Genomic DNA, 26,896 nt, shown 5'->3' with positions numbered 1-26,896 from the left:
GGGCGACACCCTCACCGTCTCAGACGTAACCCAAGCCCACAAAACCACCACTTGCATCCTTAACCACAGGGTAAAAGTGAGAATTTTCAACAGGAGCAGTGCTGTTCCAGAGCACAGTGCCAAGAGAAGCCTACAGCTTCCCCCACCTCAATGATTTTGGATGATCTGTAACGTAAAGGCTGGACATCAGTTGGTAAGTCCCCAAACCACCACTCCTTCTTGACTTTCCTCCTGTTCCAGAATTACAGGGATGAAGGACAAGGAGAAGGAAATTTTCCCTGGATAGAAGCAGGACAGCATGGCTTGATCTTGTTTTGAGTCCTGTGATGGGCTCCCAGGATACTTACGACTTTAACCCATTCCCATACTGTCCAATCTGGGTGGACTCAGGTGTACGTTTGGCCGACTTCCCAAACTGGATCACACTGGCGGCATCACCTGAAGTGGCAGGCACAAGAGAAAGTGAAAAGTCTGCTTTTCTTTCCCAGACTCAAAAAAATCAAGGTCTGAGCCTCATTAAATCCAAGCAAGGCTATGTGTCTACTGAAAACCTCCATCCAAGGAAACTCACAACCACAAGGCAAAGAGGCAACCTCCGACAGGCCTGTCGGTGCTGCCGTCGTGAGGCCCTTGTTCTGTTACCAGAACGTGGTAATAAGGCTGGGGGAGGCCTCTGCAGCTACAGCTCCAGGATGTTACGCAAGATGATAGATACAAAATCAAGAGGCAGTAACCTGACAGACTTGAGGCTGCCATTCGGATCCTGCCTCGCATGTTAGGACAAGACCCAGCAAATCCATTAGTGGAATTAAGCCTGAGATGTTGCAAGGACCTCCCTCTCCCTGCTAGTCACAACAGTGAGGCAACAAAAAATCCAGTTAACAAAGCATGTATGTCGTAAAAATGGTTATAACCTCCCCAAGAGACGCAATCAACTTGTCACTTACTTGGATCCATTCCTGCTCCATCATCCAAAAAACAAAGCATAAAACCTCCTCGGAGATCCTCTCTCCTTTCTGTAAAAGAAGAAGCTGCCATTACTGGGTAGTTACTCCGCAGAGGGTGGCAGCTCAGGTATGACCAGGAGGATCAACATGAAACTTGGGTCAAAAGAGCCAGGTCAAACCTAGCATCTTTCTCAGTCTTGGCTAGTTTGAGTTAACTGGCAGGGCCCTTGAGGGTGGGAATTCCCCTCAAAGGTTCCCCAATGCCTTCCAGTTCAGGACCAAGCCTGAGACAGTCTATGAGGAGGGCAGACAACACCTAGTCCAGCATCTAACGACAGCCAGGACCACTGAGTATGCATGTATTTCACACACAGCAGTCATCCTTTTGCCTCTCTGCCCTCTAACGTGGACACTAAAATACTCCAGCCACTACACGCTGCATCTCACCAACACTGCTCAAATTCAGCAGGGCACATCCTCTGCAGGTTAAGGGTACGGCAGCATTCAGACAAAGTGTTCAAGTCGGACATGCTATGGACACAGTGGTGGCAGCGGCTATCTAGAAGGTGAATTACTAAGTCTTCACATGACCATCCCGGGCCAAATGCAGTTTCTGGGACATATGCAGCCATTGCCACATCCCTTCCATGCTACAGGTCCTTGGCATGGCTCCCCAACCCAGGAGTGAGAGGGCACAGAGCACAGTGAGAGCTGCCTGGTTTTCAGCCGGACCTACTTGACTGGGAGGAGGAACAGCCCTTTGACAGTAAGACACAGAGCAGCCATGGCAGAGCTTGCTGGAAGGGAATGCAACAGACTACGGCTGCCACTCCAGTGGCTAGAAGACCCTTTTCTTTCAGCAGCTTCTGCAGCAGTAAGCGGTTACTCCAAGCAGCCTGGGTCTGAGCATATCACCAAAACTGGAGATAGTCCCAAATAGGGAGGGACCATCCTAGCATTTCCAAGGTGACTTCTGGCCCCAATGATGAGGACTAGATGGGCGAAAGAGGACTAGCACATGCCTTGCAATCAGGAAAGCACGTCTACTAAACAGAGGAAGGTCAGTTTAAGGTACCACAGGGACAAGCCCAAGGCTGCTTCAGTCTAGTTCCTAACAGAGGACTTTTTTTCTGCTCCAAGCTGCAGCTCACCAACTTTATACAACTATCTTAGCTGGGGAATCTCAGTTTGAAATGCTCCTTGTTCTCCCTCAGGCTAAAGATTCAAGTTAAGTCACAACTGGCTTCTGTTAAATGGACTAGTTAATGCAATTTAAAATGCCATTTCAGAAGTACGATAAACCACAGAGATTTTCAAGTATTACTCAGTGTTCAGGAAGCTGAACTTTGCTGAAACATTAATAACAAGTGCTTCTTGAAAGTCTGAGGGCAAAGACCTTCCTGGAAGTACTTTTGATAGATAAGAAAATTTCTCCTTGTGGCAGTGCCTCTCATCAGACCCTGGAGAATCCACACAAGAGCTGGGAAGCAGACACAAGCACAAGAAAACTGCAAAAAGTCTTCAAAGTTTCCTTCTGGAAGAAGCAAAGTGTCAATATAGAGACAAACAGGGTCAGAGACAGAGCATGGTAAAGGAAGTGTCCTAAATCTAGCCAAGAGCCGTTTGCTGCACACTTCAGCCATAAAGACATACATGGATACTCTGCTTTGGGATCTAGAAACTGGTTGGAGCCAAGTGTGTCTGAAAAATCCCCAAGGATTCCTGGGATTTCTTGAACACTATCTAGGAAGTTACTTCTAGGCCCTGGTGTGTTAGGACAGGACTCACAGGCTGTTTTTACGTACAATCATCACCTAACAGTGGGTCTGAGGTCCCTTTCTTGCTCAAGGACTTCATTTCAAAGCTCCTCATGTGATTTACGAGGTTAGGAGACCCATCTATGGAGGATTCTCCCGGCCACACAGTGACCAACAGCCTGTAAGCAGCTCCAAGTGTCCAGGTCCGTGTCATGTACAGCACTGCCTCAGGGCCGAGACAGACTAGCAGACAGAGCAGTCACGCCCTCAGCTCTGGAACAGGCAGCCTGGCACCTTCACTTAGCTATAGTCTCATCCCAATCACTCACTCACTTGACGTGCCTGGCTCTGTGATGAAGGTATCAGCCGTGAACAATGCAGATGTGGTCACTGCCTCCACGGAGCTTACAGTCCAGTGACCGCCACTCTCTGCAGCAGATCAGGGAAGCAAGAGGGTTTAAGCAGGAGACTGAGAAGAGTGTCAGCTGGAGCAAGAGTAGCTCACCCAATTCTGGGCTCCAACCTGCAGGATCTAACTGCGTGGTCTGAGGTGGTACCTGAGAACTTGCATTTCCAACAAGCACCCAGGTGATGCTGATACTGCCCACCAAGGACCACTCTTTGAGAAGCACAGAGCTAGAGACAGCAAGAACTAAGAGGTTTCCCTGCTCAAAACTCTCTACCAGTTAGAGGTACATTCCTAACACCTTTTATATACTTTACTCAGTCAACTGAGTGATACGTGAAGCCTCCAAGGAAAGGATTTTGAGGATGATGGGGGAGCTCTAGGCAGAGGGGAGTCTAAGCAGCTGGAGACTGTCTGCTCCTCTTCCCAGCATACATCTTGGAAGCAAGTCCAGGAGGGCAAAGCCAAACTGCCTTCTCTGCAGCTGCCCGTCAGACCCTTGCAGCAGCTGTGTACAATGACAGAACCAGTGTGGAAGGCTGCACGTCTAAGCTTCCCCCAACAGGGCCAAGTCTAGCTTCTTCAAATTAGCCTGACATTCCTCCCTCCAACTCCCATTAGGGAGAACAGGGGGGAAAAAAAGAAGCTGGAGAAGCGATGTGATATGGAGCTATAAGTCAAAAGTCAGAGGTGATAAAATAATGCTGTCCTTAGCAGAGGCTGTAACAGAATGACATCCAAGTTCTTCATCATACTCTGCAATCTGTTTGAGCAGTATTCGTTTCAGTGACATTTGCTCCAACTAATTTTCCATTTACTAACCACTGACCTGGCCCCACAAAAGGGATTTTTGAGGAATGGCAGTCCCTGTCCAAGGAAGTCCAGAAACTCAATTAAAAAACAGTCTACTTCTGACAGGCACATTATGGTCTGGCCTCAACTAACAGGAATGCTTTTGGCTAAGTGAGTCTGGTTCCTTTCTCGCCCTTCCTAAGTTTAAATTAAAATGTGAATTTGTGAACTCAAACTGTATCTGATCTTTGGGGAGATTTCCAAGTTCAGTACTCATTTAGTTTCAGAATGGGAGACAGGAAAATACTTCCCCCCGTATATTAACAACACTTTATAGTGTAAGATATTACTAATCCTACTGTTCTGCTTGTAAAGAGGTTGCCTCAATTCCTCCCATTGAATGTGTTAATGAGGCACTGAGGTAGAGAAGTGTGAAGTTAAGGGCACCTCAGTCAAGATTCCAGTCTCAAGGTACTCAGAGTAAATCAAGTCTTTCTCCAAAATGCTGTAGTGCTTAGAGCTTAGTGCTCCTACCACACCATTTACTCCTTAATGACTCTGACAGTTCCCTCAAGATGGAGTTACTGTTCTCTCATCATCTGTAGATGGTTAACTCTCTCTCCAATTGGCAACTCTCTAATGAGAATTCAGCAAAGGCCCCTCTCACTAGCTCTGGATTCCTCCCAAAGCCTAAGAGCTGTCACACTGAGCACAGGGTAAATGCTCACAGGGCCTTTTTCATTTAAACTGAAATTCAACTTGGTTCTGCTGCGTTCCAAGTGTAAAGCACTGAATTTCCTTGCTGAAATTCACCCACCAAGGGTGGCAAAAAGGAGCAGAGATGATCTCTTTCAAAAAGCTTCTTCCAAATAGACGTGGCTGTGATAATCTGTCCTTTCAACATCACTTGGAGTAGAGGCCCACTCTTCATGTGCCATCTGTGCGATGATTAAGACAGCCGCCATTTCTTCCAGAGGTGGCTGTTGTGACTCCTCACTGAAGCACACTGGGAGGTAAAACACATACTGTGGCCTGGGAATGATGCCTCCATCTGGCCTGCGGGCTTAGCACCCATCTTCTAACATTCTTCTGCTGTGTCCCCTTTCCTGTCACTTTCTTCTAAAAATAAAAGGAGTCTCCTTTTCACCACTTTGACAGAGCCTTCTGAACAGAAAGCTTTCAGAATTTAACCAGTATAACTGACTTTTAGCTGTTCTGAATATTCTCCTTCCTCCAAAGTCTCAGGTATAAGAAATTCATATTTGGACAGATTCTTTGTAATTATATGACACTGGAGGTTCTAAGAACTACTTCTTATTGTGGGCTTATTCCCATTTATCAAATGCGCTGAAGAAGAGGGGCTATCTGACAATTGTATATTCCCACAAAACACTCAAGTCTTCTCAGAAGGTAGACAATGTTACTTAAAATATTACCTCAAACTTTTCAGAAAAGTCTGTCAGAAAAACAGATCATGCTAGCCAAATTGGATTTAAAAGTCATTTTCCTCTAACTCTACTTCCAAATTTTTAGCATTCAAATGACAAAAATTGTGCTGGTACAAACACTGAACAGGCAGGAAGCAAACTATCTATAAAAACGAAGGTGTGGGGTACCTAATGATAATGACTAAGAATTCTTCCACTGTCACACTCACTCTAGAAAAAAAAGAGGATCTCACTGCCAAGAAGCAGAACCAATTAAATAAGCAAAACAGCAGATGCTGTCAATATCTTTAAATTCCAAGCAAAGCAGCCCTCCTTCCTACCTGACTCCTCTGCCTGAAAACATCTCTGCAGACTTCAGGGCCAACCCCGTTGCCCAGCTGTTTTATACAACTGATACCAGCAACTCTCCAAGTTAGGACTTGGAGAAGGGAGATCCCCAAGGTTGCAGAGGGAGGAGAGGGCTTCCAATAAGATCTCTCTTTGGCTGAGAAACCACAAGCCTGGCCACCTGCTAATTCCAATCAGGAAAATCAGTGGTACTTGGTCATTTCTCTCCCCATTACCCTATTCCATCTTCCCCAGAAATCTCCTAGTGGCTTTTTAAAAATATATCTCTAGATCTGGGCACCCCATGTTAGTTTCTTCACACCAATATTCTTGATTTCTGTTATTAAGTCTGACCAGGGCTGCCCTGTTTCTGCCTAAGGCCTGGAGTAATCAGGCTGTCTACCCAGGATCCAGAAACCAGTTATTTCCTACTCATTTCTTTTTAGGCACAGCAATAAATGCTTTCAGGAACTGGGAGTCAGAAGACAGGGCTGATGTATGTCTTACCTGCATAAATATCTATTCTGGTGGCATCAGCATCTCTGCAAAGTTAGAAGAAAAAAAAATCAAGATTCAAATGAGAATATGAAATATCAACCATCAAAACACACAGTATTTTGAGTGGGATACATACTATTTTGACTCTATTTTCAGTTTTTAAAGAAATTCTGTATAGATTAAAGCTATACTTTTATACTTGGCAACACAATTTTCCTTATATGTCTGTGAAACACTTCTGGAGCTCCAAATTATTTTAAATAATCACATGACACATAGGGCCTGGATACATTTTTTTAATAAGAAGTTCACAGTGAAAACATCTAAAAGATAAATAAGAACATTCCCTTTACACAGTAAGAAATGACTCAAATCACTCTTTTGATTGCAAGCATAAAAAACGTTCCAATAACTTGTCCATTTTTCCTTACCAAGATACTGAAAAAAAAGGGAAAGCAATAACCTGCCACAAAACCTAAGAAAAATCAGGTCTCATGGTATATACACTACAGTCAGCAGACTGATTCGCAAGTCCATAATCTTTTCCTCTTTAAGCTTGAAAGAAAGTTGGGACACCCCATTAGACTCCAGCCATCAGCTGAAATAAAAGTTCACTCATCAATGAAGTTTTCCATAAAGGCTTGAAAGTAATCTAGCCCAATTCTGCCAACTGTAGGCAAGGAAAACAAGGCAAACAGAGTTTCATGCATTTTAAATGCAAAAAAATAAAAAACCCACACAAATCCATACAACTCTACATGCACCTATTCCCAAAGACATAAAAACACTTTCAAAACTGAGGGAGATTGGCAAAATGTGTGCATGAACAGGAACATATATTCCCCGGTAATCTCCAGTTAACCGTATGATCTACAAAAAATGCAGCCTGCCAAAATACACTATGGTCTCACTAACCTAACAAGTGGCAAGTTCAAACATGGTTCCATTAAGCTACAAGATTTTTAAGTTGAGTATAAATATTATGAGTCAGCAAGGATTGAAACAACTGAAAATATCGAAAAATGGGAGTTTTCTGGTTAAACAATTTGTTAACTAGCACACTTCCACGAGCACTCCAGTGAATAACAATAATAAAAACAGTAACAGCATAGGTTTATAACACAGGCACAGGTAGACCTATCAGCAAGCTCATTAACTGGAGAGCTGTTTAGAAAGTGCTTCTGTCAACTCTTAGTCTTCTCTTCCTTTATTAGTCATCAAACTTGGCCAATAAATACCATGTATGAACTTTATCTTTGAATTCAGAAACAAGACTAAGACAATATTTTCATGATATAAACAAAATCATAATTTGGACTTTGCTATTTATCTCTAAACCAACACAAATTTCAGTCTTGCACAGCAACATTTATAGGTTTCTATCACTAAGAACTCAGTATAACAGTACTGAAGAATGATTTCTCTCAAGCACAGCTGCTAACAATGGAAGATGCTTTGATCAACTAGAGTCATTTGACAATAAATACAGTCACCCCCTCTGTATCCACAGCGGATTGGTTCCAGGACCACCTGGGGACACCAAAATCTGCAGATGCTCAAGTCCGTTGTATAAAATGGTGCAACCTATGCACATCTTCCAGTTTACTTAAAATCACCTCTGGGTTACATATAATACCAAACACAATGTGAATGTTATATAAATAGTTGCCAGTGTGTGTTAATTCAAGTTTTGCTTTTTGAAACTTTCTGGAAATTTTTTTTCAGTATTTTCAATCTGTGGTTCATTGAATCCACAGATGTAGAACTTGCAGATACAGAGGGCCCACTGTATTCTGGGAAGACACAGAACTCTGGCATAATTTAAAAGGCATTACACGGTGTACTGTCCTGGTAACAAGCTAAAACAGAGCTTGTTCCATTAATTAGATTCCTAGGTTTTTATCTTAATTGCCTGTGTTTCACTACAATTATCTTGCTCAAATACACAAGGGAGGGTAGCTTTGGAGGTCATAAGTTCACTATTTTTAGGCTTGAACACAACAATGAATTAAAGTATCAACTAATGTGCTATTAAAAATACTTTTTGGGTAGGAGGCCTCTTAGAAGTGAGTCACATTTGCAACAAAACTGCCTTCCTCCCAAGTCTTCAGAGGGCAAAGGTCACAACAACCCAAAAAGTTTTCAAGCACAGGTCATGTGCCTGAAGACCACATACCTGGCATTATCAACCAGTTCAGCAAGAGCACCAAACAAGAATTCATGAGTAGTTCTGAAAAGATAAACACTGAGTCAGCAAAAGAATTATGGAATTGAACTATGACTCCTAATAAAAAGTTAGTTATAAAATATTTAAAAGCTTAAAAAAAAAAAAGCAAAACTAAACTTGCCATTTGCATTGTCAATTTACACTATTGAGGTTTAAGCTTCTCCACAATTCAAGTCTTTCCAGAGCTTGCTTAGTCCCCCTCAAGTGTTAATCTGTCAAGTCCTGCTAGCTACTGAGAAATGTTTATTCTTAGTAGGCTGAGCAGAGGAACCCACCCTGAAGCATTAGATTCCTGAGTACTACTGCTAAAAGCAGTGTTTTTCACTCTCCATATTCTACCTAGAAAAATGCCTGTATTTTATTTTTCATTGCCTAAACCACTGTCAGCTTCTGTGTATCTCTAGGCATGCTCAGTGGACAATACCTGTGTGCGATCTTCTGGTGGAAACCGATTCAGTTTTGTGCAATTTATAAGCAAAAACACTCCATTTGAAAGGTGGGAGAAGGGAGGGAACAATCCATTTCCTGACTTTCCCCAATTTTGGCTAAAAACAGAACTTTCTCCACATTAAAGAAAGGAATTCAAGACCCTTGTTAATAACTCCTTCTAGGAGAATAAAGCCTTGGTGTGGTCTCCTAGGGCCCTTATTAAAATTAGCCCCTTCAAGGAGGGAAGCCAATGGTCATCTCCTCCTCAAGGAGGCTGCTCAAAATTTGGGTGGGATAAATTCACAATTACCATGTTATTCAGAACTCAGTAAAGATGATATTTATGCATAAGATGTCTCCTTCTAATTCTTCCTCCATTTACATCCTCCTTAACTTGTGTTATTTCCCAAAGTAGTCCTTATTAGATATAAAAGTGGGATGTGTCTACCTTAGAACCACCTAGAAATCCTGACTTTTTTTTAATGGCGGTATTAGGGATTAAACCCCAGATCTCATGCACACTAAGCACGTGCTCTACCACTGAGCTATACCCACCCTCCACCAGAAACCTTGACTTCTAATTAAAGAAAATATAAAAGCATTAACCTACGTAATACATTACCATCATCAATTTTTCAAAAATAACAGTATTATTCCAGCTGATTTTTTGGTATAGTTTCAGCCAATAAAGTGAAAATTTCTCAAAATTTATGAATTATAACAATATTAAGATTCTTTGAGCACTTACTATATTGTTTAAAGCAAATAGTAAAATGTTTATTTATAAAATAAATACCCAGAACTGAACTGTCCAGGAACACTGGTTTTTCTTCAAGTAAATCTTCAAAATTTCACAAGTGCAAATTTTTAATTAAAACTACCAGTTCTTGGAAATTTAGCAAGAAATTTTTCCCATGAGATCAGTGAAAATATCTGTTGCTGATTCAAAGGCAGCACCAATGACGTTTCAACAAAAAGTAGATATTTTATCTCCAAATCACCTAGAAGACAGAGCTCAAACTCTTCTCATTAAAATTGAAGTTTTGATTATTTTACATTTTTCTTTTAAAAACTACATAAAACAGCCATATCTTTAATTATCAAAAATATTTGTCTCTACAATCATCTTAAATTCTTCAAATTATCAACTAAAGAAACAAAAAAAGTATTCTGTAGATTACTCCGCTAATAGGGAAAAATAAACTAGAAAATTAAGCTGATTTGTTGAAGGTAATACACGTTAAAAGTAAATCTAATATTTGCCCTCAAGCTTTCAAGCAATCATTTTGCTATCTGACTTAGCAGCTGACTTTGAAACTGACAAAGTGAATTAGTTTTCTATACTCAAAATTTTTTAAAAATTTTTCAAGGTTGTCATATGAAAATACAGAATAAATTCTATTGCAGTATTTCTCATTTCAAAAAGAATTTGCACTTTAAGTCAAGGAATCTCAGAAATATAGCTCCTGGGGAAAAAAAAACACAATCATACTAAGAATGAGCCTACATCTTGTATGCAGAAATCTTTGGGACAGACCAGTTAAAGAATGATGTATCTGGCCTACTGTCATCTGTAGTGACAATGGTGAATATGAATAATCTGGAAAACTAATTCTGATACTTTTGCCATTACGACAAAGAAATCAAAAATAGGAATAGCAACTGCTTCTCAGCAATATATATTTCTGATTGCTTCACATGAAAATTAGAGACATTTAAAATTCAGTAAGATCTCAAAAGGGCAAGCACAAAGCACCTCTGCGTGAGTTTTCACTGCCTTCTATACAGTGTTTAGAAAACTGCCTTTGTTCATTTAGACTCTAAAGAAAATATTTCAAATGTTTGTTGTTCCATACAGTACTAATGCTGTTCCACAATACATATTTTAGATAAAAGTAGCTTTAAAATGTAGCTAAGGGATACCTTCATGATGTGCACTTACACATCATAAAAGGGGCCTTTTGTGACAACCGCTGGTAAGGTCAGATACAACATTCAAAATCTTTTCCAAACCTCCAACTGAATAATTGTTCCTAACAAATGCTAGAACTAAAGCTCTCAGTATCTCTTAAAACCGTAAGAACCGAAACATACCAACTGAGAAAACTCTCCCTTTTTTTTTCAAATAATATTCAAAGAGGTAAGCTCATGGCTAATAACATTTGAGTTAGAGATATTTGTGTAAGTATCAAAGGAAATTTTTCTTCACAGACCTAAAGATTCTTTGCATGTGATCCAAGAAAGATCAACCATCTGGAAAAAGACAAAGATTTTTAAAAGACTCTTTCACTTTCAAATGACTGTAGCTTTACACCATTTGTAGCATGATCAAAACAGTTTTGCAGCTCAGCATTTCCAGCAACAAATTCACGTGTGAATCTACTCATTATGTAAGGAAATGGTCTATTTATATTCAGACTGAATTCAGATTCAGAGATAGACTACCCATAAGCCCATCACACACTGATAGCTTCTGCTAAGTATCTGGATACTGCTGAGTAGTGGATATCTTGTCAAGAGTTTATTGCCTCAATTGCTAGAAAATAAAGCTAGAAAGTTCTAGAGCAACCATTTTACATTCAGACAGCTTTAATATATTTAGAGTGTGGACCCACGTTTCAACAGGATTACACATCACAAGAAATACCGTCTCTAGAGTTAACAGGTTACTTCACACACTGATAAAACAACCCCAAAATATCATACAACCGAGTTAACAACTTATTAAATATGCCACCAGGAACACACATATAAAGCAGACATCTTACACTTAAGCACCCTGCCCTATCAGACCACCCAGCAATACTGCAAACAGAGTGACTTAAGATACACACCTTACACCAAAGGAACATCACTACCACCACTACATCTGGAATCTGGCACCTAGACTGCTTGTCAACTTTATACCAGCAGTAACCAAAACCTACAAAGAGCAGTAACAACATAAAATTTTTCTTTAAAAACCCTAATTTCATTCACCTCATATGAGCAACATCCAGTATTAAAAGAAATTAGCCTAAGATTTTCATGTTAGAATTTCCCAGGCTTCAAACCTCAACCCTGATATAATCAAGAGAATAACCATCCAGTTACTGTAGACCTACTACAAAAATAAAAAATTTAAAACAAGTGTTTAGTATCTCCAACAGATGCTCCAGAATTACCTAAGAATTTATCTGCCTGATGACAAGCACCAAACAGCAAGTTGCTACCACACTGACCAACTTGTGGTTTATATAAGCTCATATTATAAATAGAAAAATAATCATCATCTATTCAGTATTTATTGTGTACCATGTACAATCTAATTACCTTATAGACATTTTACATAATCCTCATAAACACTGTCAGATTAGCCCCATTTTACAGATGAAGAAACTGAGGCTCAAATAAGTCGATCCACCCAAGGAACTGCCAGGAAGCAATCAAACCCAAGCTTGGCTGGCTCCCCAAGCCCATGCTTTTTTCACTGCACCACACTGATTTTCACCCCTCTATCCTGGACTCTGCTCAAAAGTCTACACTGGGAGGTAAACAAAGGGTCGTTTGTTTCATAATTGACAATATGGCAACATTGTAGATGTCAGACACCCTAAAATGGTCTTGTTTTTTTAAATTAGAACAAAGAAAGCGTGTAAGACAAAAACTCCCTTCTCTGAAAGTAAACTGCACCAGTAACAGGAGGAGATACATTACCATCATTACAAGTAACAAGTCACATTTTATGAAAATTTTAAAGTGTTTTTCCTCTAGAAATGAACTTCCAGTCAGGTCACAAAGAACAGTCTTGAAATTGGTTACAAACCAAAAACCTATCTAAGTATCCTGGGGTTCATATTTTCTTCTGGCAGGATTGGACACATTCAAAAGTAAACAACATCAAAGGTGTAATCCAGATAATAACTCCAGAGCTTCCAAAATGATACATACAACCATCAAAATGTTCATGCAAGCAAGTGGTTCCAGTTCAACACGGTAAGCTAAATTCACAGAAAATTCTCCAGTTTCACTTTCAAATTAGAGGTTCATTGAGATAAACTGAAATTGAAGACAAAGTGGAAAGTGAACCCATTGCTCTTTAGACAAAGAAACAAGCCCTTAAAGGTAAAACTGACTAAGTCAGTGCTGCCTAATGGTTAAAAGCACTAACCATGTGACTAGATAAATCTTACTGCCTTGAACCTTGGTGCCTTAAATCTGCCACATAGCAGCTGTGGTATGTAACTTAATTGCTTTGAGCCTCAGTCTCCTCAAATGCAAAATAGGAATAATTCTTACCCCAGCAGGGTTTCTATAAAGATTACTTTAGACTATGTTTTAAAATGATTGGTATGAAGCAATTAACTGTTACTATTATCAGTCTTTGGGGAAGCTGGAATAAGAGTCCAGTTCCTGAAATCTCATTCATGGTCTTCCAAGATCATACATAGTTTGTCATTCCAAATAAGGCCCCAATTCCAAAATCCAGAATTGAACTTACCAAACACAATCACCTGTGAACATCTAAGTGCCCTTCAACTGCTTGATCTTAACATGGCAATTCAAGTATACAAAAGGATACTGAAGGTTTTATCCAAGGCTATGCTTTCAACTAGATGAGTATAACCTTTGATCAGAGACCTTATCTAGCTGAATTTCACATTCATCATCCACAGTATGAGACTTCACCTAGGTGACTCCTATAATACCTACTCAAACACTCTAATTCAATAAGAATCTTCCTAAAAGAAACAAAACCAGCCTCTCGTTTGGCATATTAACTTCACTACTCAGATAATTTTTATTACCTTCATAGGAAAAACTGCAAACAAGAGAATTACAGATGTTATCACAAATAATATGTTGTCCTTTCCTATAAAATACTAAGTTATTGTACTATTACTGGATAACTGAAGTCTATATTCTCAACCATGAGGGTGGTTCTTCAGATCTCTGGGCCATTCATTTAGCTGCTCATCATCTCTCCAGATACTAGAATGAGATTACTTACCTTCTCCTGAAAAGTGCCAAATGAATGTAAAAATAAATAAATAACCTAACTAGTTATGACCTCACTGGATTACTTCCAAGAGTGGGCAAAAGGATTAACCGTGAAACATTCCAGAACAATGTGGAGTGATGGTAATCTCTTCACAAACTCAAGAACCATGAACACACTATTTGTTCAGGGACTTGCACACATTTGGTGAAAACACTATTTAAATCATGGGTTTAATAAAGTTGTCACTTCCTGCTTAGAGTATACAAACTATATTGGATGAGGGTGAATTTCCCAGAGAAATGAAGCCAACTGTTTCCTGGGGAAAAAAATAATTTCTTCTCACAAGTTGTCATTTAAATGTCTTCATTCTTTTTATTTTTTTCTTTTTTCCTTCTTAGAAAAGGCTTGGTATAACCCAACTGTTTTGACTGTTGTCACTAAAGAGAAGGAGTTGATAATATAACAGTCCAACTTTTGGCGATCCAAAGAATAGTACTTGTGGATTCCTATCAAACACTTGAATGAAACAACGCAATATTCTGACTCCAAGTAACTAGCTTGCATTTGATCAAATAAATTTCAATCCAATAAAGATCATATTCTTCCGGATTAGCAACAAATATTTCACTGATCTCAGTTCTTCCACACAGAGCTCAAGACTCATCCAGTGACACATCCCAAAAAGTAAAAGGGTAAAATTTTCTGGGAAAGGATTTCCATATTAATATCAAGCAGAGTTATCAGCGACCTCGGTGGCACCTATAGGATACTTACGAATTTGTGTGTAGATATTCAAAGGTTAGCTGAGCTCGATTCAAACTGCTGTAATTTGTGAAGGCCATTAGTGCAGTGAGGTCTCCAGTCCTTTACCTACTAACTGGGAAATATAAGCTTACAATGGAATAAATTTTTCAGGATTCCTTCTTGTAAGATTTGGTAAATCTGTGCTCCCTATAATCAAGCAAGATTACCTAGTATCTATCCAAAATATATTCAAAGGGTTGTCTAAAACAATAATTGATTTCTCCTTTAATTTTTGTTTAATCTTCTCAACAACTATGATATAGTATCTTGGGAAGAACTACGTCATAAATCTGTACTCTTCAGGATCTTTAGCGTTAATTTGCGATAGTTCGCGAGTCGAATGTGGTTAGTGCTGGAGTAGAAGATACTGGAGATGGCGATTTTATTACTGCTCCATCTTCATGTTCTTAGAGCCTTTCTTTGTTCCTCTAAATTTCTTGAGGAAATTTACCAATCCGGAAATCTAGCAACTTCTGTCATATAAGTGGATAACCACCCATGTCTTCGCCATCAAAGATCCCAGGATCCTTCAATAAGCCCCAGACTGGTGACCACGATGTTGATGGAGTGCATATGGCGTTGGTTCCGGTTTCACCACCACACTGACTTAAAGATTTCCTAAGCGCTGAAGACCGACTTTCGTTTTCAAAGCCTGGACCAAACCTAGCTTGCTGTCGGCCCCAATTTGGGTCAGATTACCTCACAGTGACCCACTACGTCGCCTCAGAACTGACCCACCCAAATCATCTCAGGCGGGCCGCGCCCCTCCCCCACTTCCTTCAGACAGCGGCCTCAGCCTCTGAGGCCCTTTCCTGGCCTCGGTCCCGTGGTCTCCACCTCACGGAGAAGAGTTAGTCCCAGCTTTCAAAGCCCGGATCGAGGGCAGTGGCGAGCACACCAACCGACTGGGCGTTTCCCGGCGCTCACAGCTGCCTTTGTCCCTCCCCACGGAATTGGAACCCAACAACCGCAGCGCGCTCTTGGAACCATGTGCTGCTGCCGCCGCCTCCGCCGCCGCCGCTGCTGCCGCTGCCGCCGCCGCGAGACCAGCCGCCCACGCGCCGCCTGGATGAGATGGTGACGGGACTTAGCACCACGAAATTAGGCGTTTAGGGCTTGCTCCGTCGCCGCTGCCGCTGCCGCCACTGCCACCTCAGCCACCGCTTTGTCTCCGCTAGCGCACACAACCCAGGCCGCCTCGCGCACTCCCCGACGCCCCAAGCCCCCGAGGCCTCCGCGGCGCTTTCGGCCAATCACAGAGCCACAACTCCTCCCGCCCCCGCCCTGATGTGACGCCTCCTGATTCGTGGGTAGCGTGTTTCCACGTGACCGGATCTTGTTAGCCGGACCCTCCCCTGTCACGTGAGAGCGCGCGCCTCTCTTCCTGCTTTCTTGACCCTCTCCGCCATTTAAAGAAACAGTACCGGGGGCGGGCCGAGCGACGCAGCCGGGACGGTAGCTGCGGCGCGGACCGGAGGAGCCATTTTGTCTCGTCGCCGGGGAGTCAGGCCCCTAACTCGAAGAAGCCCTGGCGCGCCCTCCCCCCCTCCCCGGTCTGGTAGGGCGAAGGAGCGGGCGCGCGGTCGATCGAGCGATCGGTTGGCGGCTCTTTCTCCTGCTCTGGCATCCAGCTCTTGGGGCGCAGGCCCGGCCGCCGCGGCGCGCGCCCGGTGGCCGTTGGCGCTCGCGCCGTGTCTTTCTTCTCGTACGCAGAACTCGGGCGGCGGCCTATGCGTTTGCGATTCGACGAGGAGTCGTCCGGGTGGTCGGCGGCGGCGGGCAGCTGCTCCGCCCCGCTCCCGGGGAGGCGGCGGCGGCGGGATTTGGCGCGGCCGGGGAAGCTGGGGTGGCCGGGGCCGGCCTGGAGGCCTGGCGCCACCCTTCAGGGCCTGCAAGGACCCAGTTGGGGGGGCAGGAGGGGGCTGGGGGATGGTTGGTGGTGGGCTTTCTACTTTGCCTTTTCCTCCTTATGCCGCCTTAGTGGGGGGCGGGAGCTCTGGCGCCTGCTCCGGGGTGGGGAGACGAGCTCCGGAGTCGGAAGAGCTGGGTTTGCTTCCGGGCCTAGCCACCAGCTGGATGAGTGACCTTAGGCAAGTCACCCTGTAATTTGTCTGCGCCTCAGTTTCCTCCTCTACCTATCAATGTTTGTGGGATGAAAGCGCTTTGTAAATGGTAAAAAGTCCGTATATGCAAGGGGTGATTATTGTTCGTAACGGTTGGGTGTCTTTTTGTTTGTTTTTTTGAGTTGTAAGGAAACTTAGTTGTCCAGTCCTTGGATTTTGAACCTGGGAACCTTGGATTGGAGTTGGGGATCCCCAAATTCTCTGAAATTGTATGCAGAAACTAGTGGGAATGTGCATTTTAAGGGAATGAGGATCCATCGCCAACAAGTTTTCAGAGGGGACTGACCCGGAAGAGTTTTTAAGAACCACAATTCCTTTGCCACAAGGAGGAAACTGAGGCCTAGATGTTATTTGGGCCCTTTCAGAACCAATTTGAAGCCCCTGTTTGAATCCCTGGGATATGTGAGCTGTTATATGCATAGTGGATATTCGGGGTAACAACACTCCACTGCTTGGCTTCTATTCTGAGTCCTTTCACCGTGGGTTGCCTGAAGGGTGGCTGATGCGCATGGTACAGTGGCACCCCATATAAAGCAGCTAAAACTAGGAGTGGTTGTGTTCTCTAGCATCAAGAAGCCTCTTTAATTTTTGTCCCAACAACTTTTTTTTTTCTGGTGCCTGATTACCTTTCTGACTCTTTCTTTGACCATTTTCCATGACCATGGTTGCCATCCGTTACTTGCTCCTATTTTATATTCCTAGTCGTGTGGTTGATAGTAAGCAGGCTTTTGTTTAAATGGTGCTGCCAAGTCCAGCTAATTAATGGTGCAGGTGGATTTTTAGCAAGCTGGCTTACTGGAACAGACTGAACCAGGCATGGAATTCCTGAAGATGTTTGGGGGTTTGTCTTTATTAATTGAAGGCTAACATTCTTTGAAAAGTTTTGTTAGAACTTCTGCTGAACCTCCGGGTCAGTAGATTGAAAGTGTTTCAAACTTTAACTTTTTGCTGGCCTGCTTTGTATTCGGTTTGCTTGCAAGTGTGTTACTAAGGTGGCCAAAATGCCAGTTTTTGCTTCTTTGTTAATTGTCAACTGCTTTTATCAAATTCCAGGCCATTATCCAGCAAACACTATAGAAATGTTTGAACAGTTGGATTTCAAACATTTTCACTTTGTGGAGTGGTGCTTACCAGTGGTACAGCTCTAAGCAAGCAAACGCAAACACATTTAAGTATATTTTGTCTGTTAGGTGTTAGCCGGTTCTGCTGTTTCATACAAATGTCTGGAAAAGTCAATGGACTATTCCCTTTACCTAGAGGGCAGAGACAAATAATCTCAATCCCAGAGAAATTACTGTTTTGGAGAAAAATGTGTTGGTCTTTTAGCTCTTTTGTAATTAAATCTGGATGTACCTCAGAAGATTGTTATGACTGTGGTGATAAGATGCTTTCCTCAGGAGACAGGAGGAAAAGAAACAACTGGAACTCAAAGCTTGAAATTTTGTGAGAAAACATGAAATGTCCAAGATAGGAGTTTGAAAGGGTTTAACTACAGTGCTCTGCACTAGCTGGAACAGATGTCTTTCAGTGCAGTCATAGCGTGGACTCCAGATTTCCAGATTTTCAAGAACTGGATCTGGGACCGAGAAGAGATCAGGATGTGACAGGAACTTGCGAGCTGGATTTTTTATTTTTGAATTTCGGGACTGTTGTCCTTGCTTTGAGGAAAAAAGACAATGGCTGAGCAAGCACTGCCACCAGCACTGTTACTGGGAATTCGGAGACCCGAGTTTTCGCCAGACCCTCGGTGCAAACTCTGGCATCACTCCGTCCAAAGTGAACTACGGTACTTACCATTTCCCAAAATGCCTTATTCTTTACCATCTCTATACATTAGTTCACATTCTCTTCTCTACCCTGGAATGCCCTCTTCTGCTTCTTCACCTGTCAGAACTCTGCCATTTCCTCAGTATCCAACTCACATGGTCTCTCCTCCATGAGTCTCTTCACTTTAGCCAAAAATTATCTTTTTTAAGTTTTATAACATGTTGTTGTATATCTTTTATCTGTCCATACAGTTGCTTGTAGTTTTTGTATGCATTAGCTCTCCAGATAGCAAGCCCCTTGAAAGCAAGGGCTTTTTCTTGCAAATCTTTGCCTGGACATATCACCGCATATGATGAAGCATTTAGTGGAAAGAAGGAATTTAGAGAACAGGCTATCTCAGAATGTGAGCACTCAATAAATGTTTAATTGCTGTGTGATAACCTAATTACTCTTGATTAGGAAGAAAGTCACTAGTAATGGGCCACATTTCTTTCTTTATTTAATGTTTTTATTATTTAATTCTAACTTTAAAAAGATTTAGGGAGCCCTCAAACATAAAGAGAAACTGCTGTGTTGCATAGGGTGTTACAGAGAGGGCAATACAAAGACTAGGGCCTTACTCCCTTTTCCCTACACACTTTATTCTCTCCCATTCAAGATGGAATCTTGTTAAAATGAAAGTTGAGGACAGCTCTTTAAAGTACAAGGTCTTAAGACAATTTGTGGAAGTCACTGGAAAAGGAAGAACAATATCTCCTTTGCTTTGGTGCTGATATATAAACTTAAATACAGTTGTTATACCACCTGTGAAACCACTTCTTTCTCCCCCACCAACCACTACCCAGCAACCGAATACAATCAAATTACTGCCCCAAAGTATGAGAATTGGGGCAGTTTCTGTTTGCTGCTTCCCTAAGAGTTTGTCCTCAAGAGTCAGTAAACAATCTTTGCCAGAGAACTCTTTCTATTCTTATTATCACTGATCATTAATCACAAAACTTTTTTTCCCCCCATTTATCATCTGTCAACTTCTAAGCCAGGCTTGTCAAGAGTTAGTACCCATTGAGGGGAGGGTATAGCTCGGTGGTAGAGTACATGCTTAGCATGCATGAGGTCCTGGGTTCAATCCCCAGCACCTCCATTTAAAAAAAAAAAATTAGTACCCATCAGGCAGCTGATGTGCTGACAGCAGCCCCACCCCAGTGTAAGAGTCCTGTGTTTGTGATTCCATGCATTTGTTACCTTATCTGTTTTGTCCCTCTCTCCTCAGTCCTGTGCCTCCTGGTTGTCGAGTGTTCACCTGGACCTTCTGACCGCGTTCCTTGTGCTGTTCCATCAGCCTACAGATCTGGTACCTGGATTTTTCCCCATGGTGATTCATACCACCTTACTACTGAAGAAGACACCATTCCAGTGGACCACTGTGACCCAAGAGGCATCCAGCGAATCATCATGATGTGGCCTTCACCTCCACTCCTGTCTTGTTCTACCCAGATTCAGCATTGCCCTTTTTAGTGAAGTCAAACTCCTCAAGCCAAATAGCTGAAGCTATTCTATCACAACAAAGGCCCAGTTTGTTCCATGAGTATGCATTTCATTTCTTCAGTTAAAGCCTTCAGAGACACGTAATAAATTTGGACCAGGGGATTTTTATCAACACTGTCTGAAGAATGGCAACATCTTTCTGAGTACCACATTGGACCATGCCCCACAGTCTCAAAAGACTGAAGTTCACGAAGTGTCTAGGATCCCATCTAAGTCACTGGACCTTATTCTTTTTCCATTTCAAATCTGTAGTAGCCTACTGAATGAGCAAGCAGATACTCTGACCCACTGGGATTAAGCAAAGGCACAGTGAACTCATAGCATCTTCTTTGGGATTACTCAGGAACCAGAACTTTTCACACAAATGTAAGAAAATCTACCAAGGAGTCCCTTTACCTAACAGCATCTCACAAAGCTCCAGTCAGATTCCAGAAAAGGCCTCTTGATACATCCAGGTAGAACCTATATGGTAATCCCTTATGTTCATATAGCACTTTACAGTTTCAAAGCACTTTTACATGTATTAAATCTCAGTTATCAAATGACACACATTATAATCCCTTTTTGCAAATAAGGAAATGGAAATTTAAAAGATAATCCAAGGTGACACAGCTACAAAGTGGTAGAGGCCAGGCCCTTCTGACTCCCAGTCCAGTTCTCTCCTTGGAATTAATTTAGCCTCTGTTTTACCCACGGTGTTAAAATAACTGGGGATTGGGAACCCCAGAAAAGTTTCCAGCTCCCTGATCTGTTGCCCCTAGTCAGGATGTCATATATGTAATCTTATGATATCTGTACCTAGACCAGAATTCCATGGCAGCATCTCTGAGGCTTAGGAGTAGACTGTCTCTGTGGTGATAGATTGTCCAGTCAACACAGCAAATGTTCATATAACAACAGGATTACCCAGCATGAAACACACAGCTGTTTTTAGATCTTTTGTCCAACTTTGTGGTCTTTCCAAAAATGATCTAATTGATTGGGGTTCCCTGTTCATATCCTGTCTCTTTTTTAAGTTAATATTCCTGAGCACCAAGATCTCATCTATGGTCATCTATCCCCCAGCTAATTTTATATAAATGAGCCATTAATTTTTTTAGAACAGTACTGTTTCATATATATGTGTGTGTATGTATATATTTGATATACACATATAATATATATCATATGTAGAGTTTCTGTAGTTCGTTAAGGTGGTGAAGTACTGTAAAATGTGTTCCCTCTCCTGATTTATAATGCAGTGTAGTATATTAAAGCATCTCAGAAGGCTTGAAGAGTCTTATTTAGCCATTTAGCCCAATGCGTCCCATGTTTAATCAAGCACAGAATGTTATTTTTGCACCATTCCTTTCAATGGAATGGGGGAATCTTTGAAACCCCCCTTTTTCTTACTTTGTCAATAACTGCTTGAATTAATATGACTTCTTCATATGAGAGGACCATATCTTAACAAGTTACCTTTATTTTCTGTCAGAGGAATATCTAGAAGATTTGTGGGGATACATGGAAGGGGAATGGGAGGTTAATTCTGCCACAGAATTAGATGAATTCCATGACATTTAGCAATATACTTCTGTGTCCCTAGAACTGTGCTGTTAACCTAGTTCAAGGGCATCACATCTCAGGTGGGTGAGGAGACAGGGAAGGGAGGAGAAGGATGGAGAAAGGGGAGGAGGGGTGAGAAGGAGATACTTTCTTAGGATTTGAATTGTGGCCCATTGAGATCTTAATGATGCTTGAAGAGAAGTCAACCAGCCAGGGACTTCTTGGTATAATATTTACGAAGAAATGAATGAATTTTGCAGCTGTATGCTGACTGCAAAAACCCCAGCGCTATTGTCACTTAAAACCAATAGCCTTGTTCTCTGTCACTTATAAGCCCTATTTCAGGCAATCTGAAATTGTAGCAGACTTGAACATTAACTTCATCATTCTGTAATGTGGCCCACGTTAGGGAAGGAATAAGTAGGAAAACACCTTGGCTTACCACAGGCTTTGCTCACACAGTTTCTGGTTTCTGTGACCTATTTTTTGTATTTCAGCATTTTGTGAACAACTTATTCTTAGATCAATGGTTTTCCAAAGGCTTTGTGGCCATGAAGCCCTTTGAATGAAAACTATATGGAAGCCCAGAAAAAAGTGAAGCTGCTCTGGAGGAAGCAGAAGTGGGGGGCCTGAAACCTGCTACAAGCATCTTACTTTACCGCCATGGTGACACCTAAGGAGACTTTCTTACAACACCTAGAATTCGTCAGAACCCAGTTTGAAACCACTGCCCTAGACAACAATATGTTCAACCTGAATGACATTCTGTTTTGTACCTCTGCCCAACAACATCCATGTTCAGTTGATGCTGAGCATTCTTAGAAATACTTAACGTGGGCAAACGCAGAAAAATGCAAGAAGATGGGCATATCTTTGCACCCCAGAGTAGTCATATGGGCTGAAAGTGGTATCAGTCAAGTGGACCTACGATTAACAGCCCTTTAGCCCTAGATGGACTTGCAGTGGTTCCTGGAATTGGATATAGCCAAAGAGCAATTAATACATATTCTACACTGACAAACCCCCTTACCCATCTTCCACCAACACCAGATTCTCTAGTGGTACTTGAAATACATGACTTTGAAGTCTTGATCCTCCTTGGATACATGAATCGCCAGGTATTGAAGCTAGTGTTGAAGTTGATGCCTCATTGAGGCCATATTAGGCCAGCTGTACATTGGATCTCCCATCATCAGCCATGGTACTCTACTTCATGTGCAAGGGATAACCATTAACTATGAAAGCAGAATTCAAATACTGGCAGCATTACCTAGAAGGGTACCTGGTAATTATTCATCTTCTCAAACCGTAAATCACTATCGACCTGTGGCAGTTACACTGCTCCTTGGTTTTTATTCAGTTTAACTGCTGTTCCCAGGATAAATGAGCTAATAACCTTTAAGAAAAATCACTAAAACGGTTCCTCCATCACTGGCATAACTGCCTATTCTGCTCCAAAATTATGAATGCTCAGCTCTGACTACATGTTAACACCTGATCCACAAGAGACAGTCTCTGAACATCCTTTCTCATGTATATGATTTAAAATTTGACCATTTGGAAATTTCCTGCTAGCCAATGGGAGATTTTAAGATGGGTCTTTTGATGTCTAGTATCATCCACTATAGGTGATAGGGATATTTGGAGGTAGGCCTTTTGACCAGGTCATGATAGCTTACTTGGTGGGCATCTCAAATTGCATATCATCTACCTTTTTGCTGGAAATGTAGACTGACTTGAAAGAAAATCTACAAAGCCTGCAGCTAAAGATCAGTAGACTCAAGAGCTGCTGCTTCCTAATGTCACAAGACCACAGTCCCTTGTCCTTGTGGATGTTTTCATGGAATTTCATCTGTCTCCGTACTGTTTTACATTGGCTGACTTCATTCCTTGTCATGAGATACTCTCAGGCATTAAGATAACTTTTCTGTTTCTGCAGGAGGGATTCAAGTAATGAACTCCCAGACCAGATCATGTAAAACAAGTAGCCTTCAATTTGTGTCATGAGACAAATCGCATTCCTTTAGTTCACAGTCGACTTAAGGGCCAGCTGTCCTCAACTACTTTAAAGAATGCACTGGTTAAATGTTGGGAATGATTTCTTTATATCTTTGTCTTTTATCCTCTGGACTAATTGTGATTATGTGACTCAGTCTACAAATAATCAAACAAGCCCTAAGTCTCATTACTCTAGACTGCTTACCCTCAACAAATAAAAATAAAATCTGGTGACTAGTCTGCTTGAATACAACTATTATTTGTAAAGAAATTATCTACAAATTCAGTATTTCTACTACCTTCAAAATGTCAGCTCGATTTTTTTTTCTCCTGTACTTTACAGAAAAAGACATTGATCTACACTGCCAGTTATTCCCTTTAATCCTGTCAAAATGAGGGGCTTAAGGTGAAGATGATCATCTGTTCATGAGTCTAATATACACTGTGTATAAGAATTGATGATTCAAACCTAGGATCTTACCTTCTCTCTCCATGCCTCAGATCTCATCTGAATCTCAGCAGTACCAGTCAACCAGTCTGAGACCTTGACTTGTTTATAAAATGATTCTCAGAGATGGGCTGAGTTACAGAAGATGGAGACTTGATTACCAAAGAAAGTAGGGCCAACCTTGATGAACCTGGCTCTCCCAACCCAATCACTCCCAGATGTAGCATAGCCTTTAAATAGAACCTCAAGTCTGGATTGAGGATATAGCCTTCTCCTGAGCTGAAAGTTCTTGTGCAGATGAGCAGGAAAATGAAAGTTGTACCTGACTGGCCATTTAAGATCAGAAAATTGTATGCAGATTAAACCCTATGGAATAACCCTGGAATATTCAGGGTAAAAACTAACTTACAGAGCTTCGATATTAAACTGCTTGTTCTCCCAGATCATAGCCTGGCTATTGATATGGCTGGCCCTGCTGAAGGTACCTTATTTGACTATCTGACTCAGCCCTTACCTGCCTTTGTTGACATGTTGCTGCAGACAGACTGGCTGTCCTTGAGAAGACTACAGCTGATCTTGGCCTACTTTATGTCCAATTCCATCAAAGAGTTTTCAACAGAAGCAACCTGCACCTCACCCCACCAGGACTTAATGTTCACAAGAGAAAGGACCACACTGTGTACTCCTTAACCAGCAACCTTCTTTAAAAAGAAAAAAAAAATGCAGAATGAGCCTCTGTGCCTCTATATATTTGATCATTTTCAGCATTTGGGACCTTTCTACCAGATCCGAAGGAGTACCGCAGATTGAAAGCACTGTCCATTTCTCTCTTTTACAGTAATACAGAGATGAATCTGATTCACCAGTACTCACAGAAATGTTCCAGTTCAACTTGCAAAAGACTTAAAGGAACACATAAAAACTTTAACACTGAACTTAAAATTTACCACTGATTTGAACAGCATCACAGAACTGTTTGCCAGTGGGAGGCTAGTTGTCCTGCTTCATGTCAGCAAGACAGTTGGGCTCTCAGACTCAAGACCACTGAGTTAACTTATATTGAAACTCTATTGTATCACTCAAAGTATGTTATTGGACATGATTATTCCATTCAAATGGATTACAAACCTCCTGAGTAGAAGACAGACTGACTTCTCATGATTTTTTTCCAGAATGCTTTTATTGTCAAGGAAGTAACAATGCCAGCCGTTAGCATTCAACTTTATGAGCAGAAATTAAACTTTTTCAATATCTGGTCTTTTCATTGACGCCAGTTTTTGATTGACCAGCATCCATTCCATCTCCTTATAACAACTCCCTGATGTTTCTTGTAACCACCTCTCCATAGTTCCAGTCCACATGGTTCAGTGTCACACAACAGCTCAGGTTTCATGGGTGGATATGTAATTCAGACGTGATCAATCAGCACAGTCCATCTCCTTGACCATAGTGATTGGTTCAGGAGTGATCATGTGATCCAAGTTGGTCCAATGATACTCAACCTTAAGAGTTTTCATGAACTGTGGAGGAGAAGCTCTTTACTGAGGTTGCTTAGCTCTCTAGGATGAAAAGCTCAAACCAACAGGGCCCACCATATCAAATGAGCCAGTCAGAGAATGAAGCCAGTGCAGATGAAAGTGGAGCCAAATGATGGAGAGACTTGAGTCCTGATGACAATACCCCTGGATCCAACCGTGCCTGAAGCTAGTACATCCCCTGGACTTTTCAGTTATGTGAACCAATAAATACCCTTTTTTGCTTAAGTTACTTTGAGTTGGGTTTCTATTACTTGAAATTGAGTCCTAATATACCAGTTTTGAAATTTGACAGATTCAAATAGAGATTCCAATTATTAAACTAGAGGTCAAGGCCACACTGAAAGTATTTTCCAGTCCAGAAGACAAAATGAAGTAGGAACTGACAATGTTTCAGTTACTACAGAAACATAAAAATTATTGGGTAGGAAAATATAGAAGAAAACCTAAATGTTTATCAGTAAAGAACTGGTTACAATAACCAAACACATGGTTCAGCCATATAAGAAAATCTACATGTCTGTTAAAATGAATAAAGTACATTTATTGTGTATGGGCATGGAAAAATGGCCATGATATATTAAGTGAAACAAACTTGATAGAAACATATGTAGTATGAAATCATTTAAAAATTTTGTGTGTTTATGTTCATAATGCATAGAAAAGTCTATTAATGGCTTTCTTTGAACACTGTAGGTTACATGAGACTTTCAACTTTATACATTTCTGTATTTGAATATTTACACTACTCACTTAAACTTTATTTAAAAATAAAGAATTTTTAAATTAAATTTAGTGCTTACTGTTTGACCTTGGCAAGTTAACACTAAGCCAGTTTTGTCAAATAATTAAAAAGACCTACCTTATATTAGTGAATATTTAGATAGACGTATGCATCATCCATTACTCAAACTGATAGACTTGCACCTTTTTCAGAGCTTAGTAGTTGTTCCTTAGTTTTTCAAGTGTAGTTCTTTAAATGTCTGAGTGTGTTTGGCTTATCAGAACTTCCTAGTTTCAGTGTTCATCAAAGATTATTCCAGTTCTCAACTGTTAATCTGTGTAATACTTCTACTGCAGTGCTCACACTAGGCAAGAAGGAAAAGATCACGTTTTCTTCAGAGTCCTTTGAGTATTCTGATCTCACTGCAATTGAAGTCAATAATGGCCTTCTTATTGCTAAGTTCATGACGTAAACATCTTACCTGAACTTTCAGCAGCACAAACAACTCCCAACAGCATCTTGACACACTCCTCCCTTAAGTGCTGCTTCTTCCTGCCTTCCTGGCTATTGGTTGCTCCATTGTAAGTTCTTTTCT

At 41.3% G+C, this 26,896-nt stretch overlaps 2 protein-coding genes across 4 annotated transcripts in view; one reads left to right on the top strand and one right to left on the bottom strand.

Annotated features, from left to right (window-relative positions):
- MORC2 (MORC family CW-type zinc finger 2) overlaps positions 1-15,865 on the bottom strand; it is a 36,287-nt gene extending 20,422 nt beyond the window's left edge. The window contains exons 1-5 of one of the 3 annotated variants that reach the window (XM_015250999.3): positions 14,587-15,865; positions 8,352-8,405; positions 6,185-6,219; positions 948-1,016; positions 348-438 (exon numbers count right to left, since the gene is read on the bottom strand). In XM_015250999.3, the coding sequence (XP_015106485.1) occupies positions 348-438; positions 948-1,016; positions 6,185-6,219; positions 8,352-8,405; positions 14,587-14,654 (317 nt within the window). In that variant the 5' untranslated portion in view covers positions 14,655-15,865. Of the gene's footprint in view, positions 1-347; positions 439-947; positions 1,017-6,184; positions 6,220-8,351; positions 8,406-11,044; positions 11,063-14,586 lie in introns of those variants that run through there. The other 2 variants (XM_006218047.4, XM_072953272.1) reach the window with 2 other exon arrangements.
- A 267-nt stretch (positions 15,866-16,132) lies between these two features.
- On the top strand, positions 16,133-17,460 carry TUG1 (taurine up-regulated 1; the record flags this gene model as incomplete). Its single annotated transcript, XM_072952825.1, has 1 exon — positions 16,133-17,460. A coding segment is annotated over one exon (465 nt), but the record flags the coding sequence as incomplete, so codon positions are not given.
- Positions 17,461-26,896: the final 9,436 nt, after the last annotated feature.

Source organism: Vicugna pacos, chromosome 32 (genome assembly GCF_048564905.1).
Source record: "Vicugna pacos chromosome 32, VicPac4, whole genome shotgun sequence".
NCBI classification, from domain to species: Eukaryota; Metazoa; Chordata; class Mammalia; order Artiodactyla; family Camelidae; genus Vicugna; species Vicugna pacos.
This window is presented reverse-complemented; position numbering and strand designations above follow the sequence as displayed.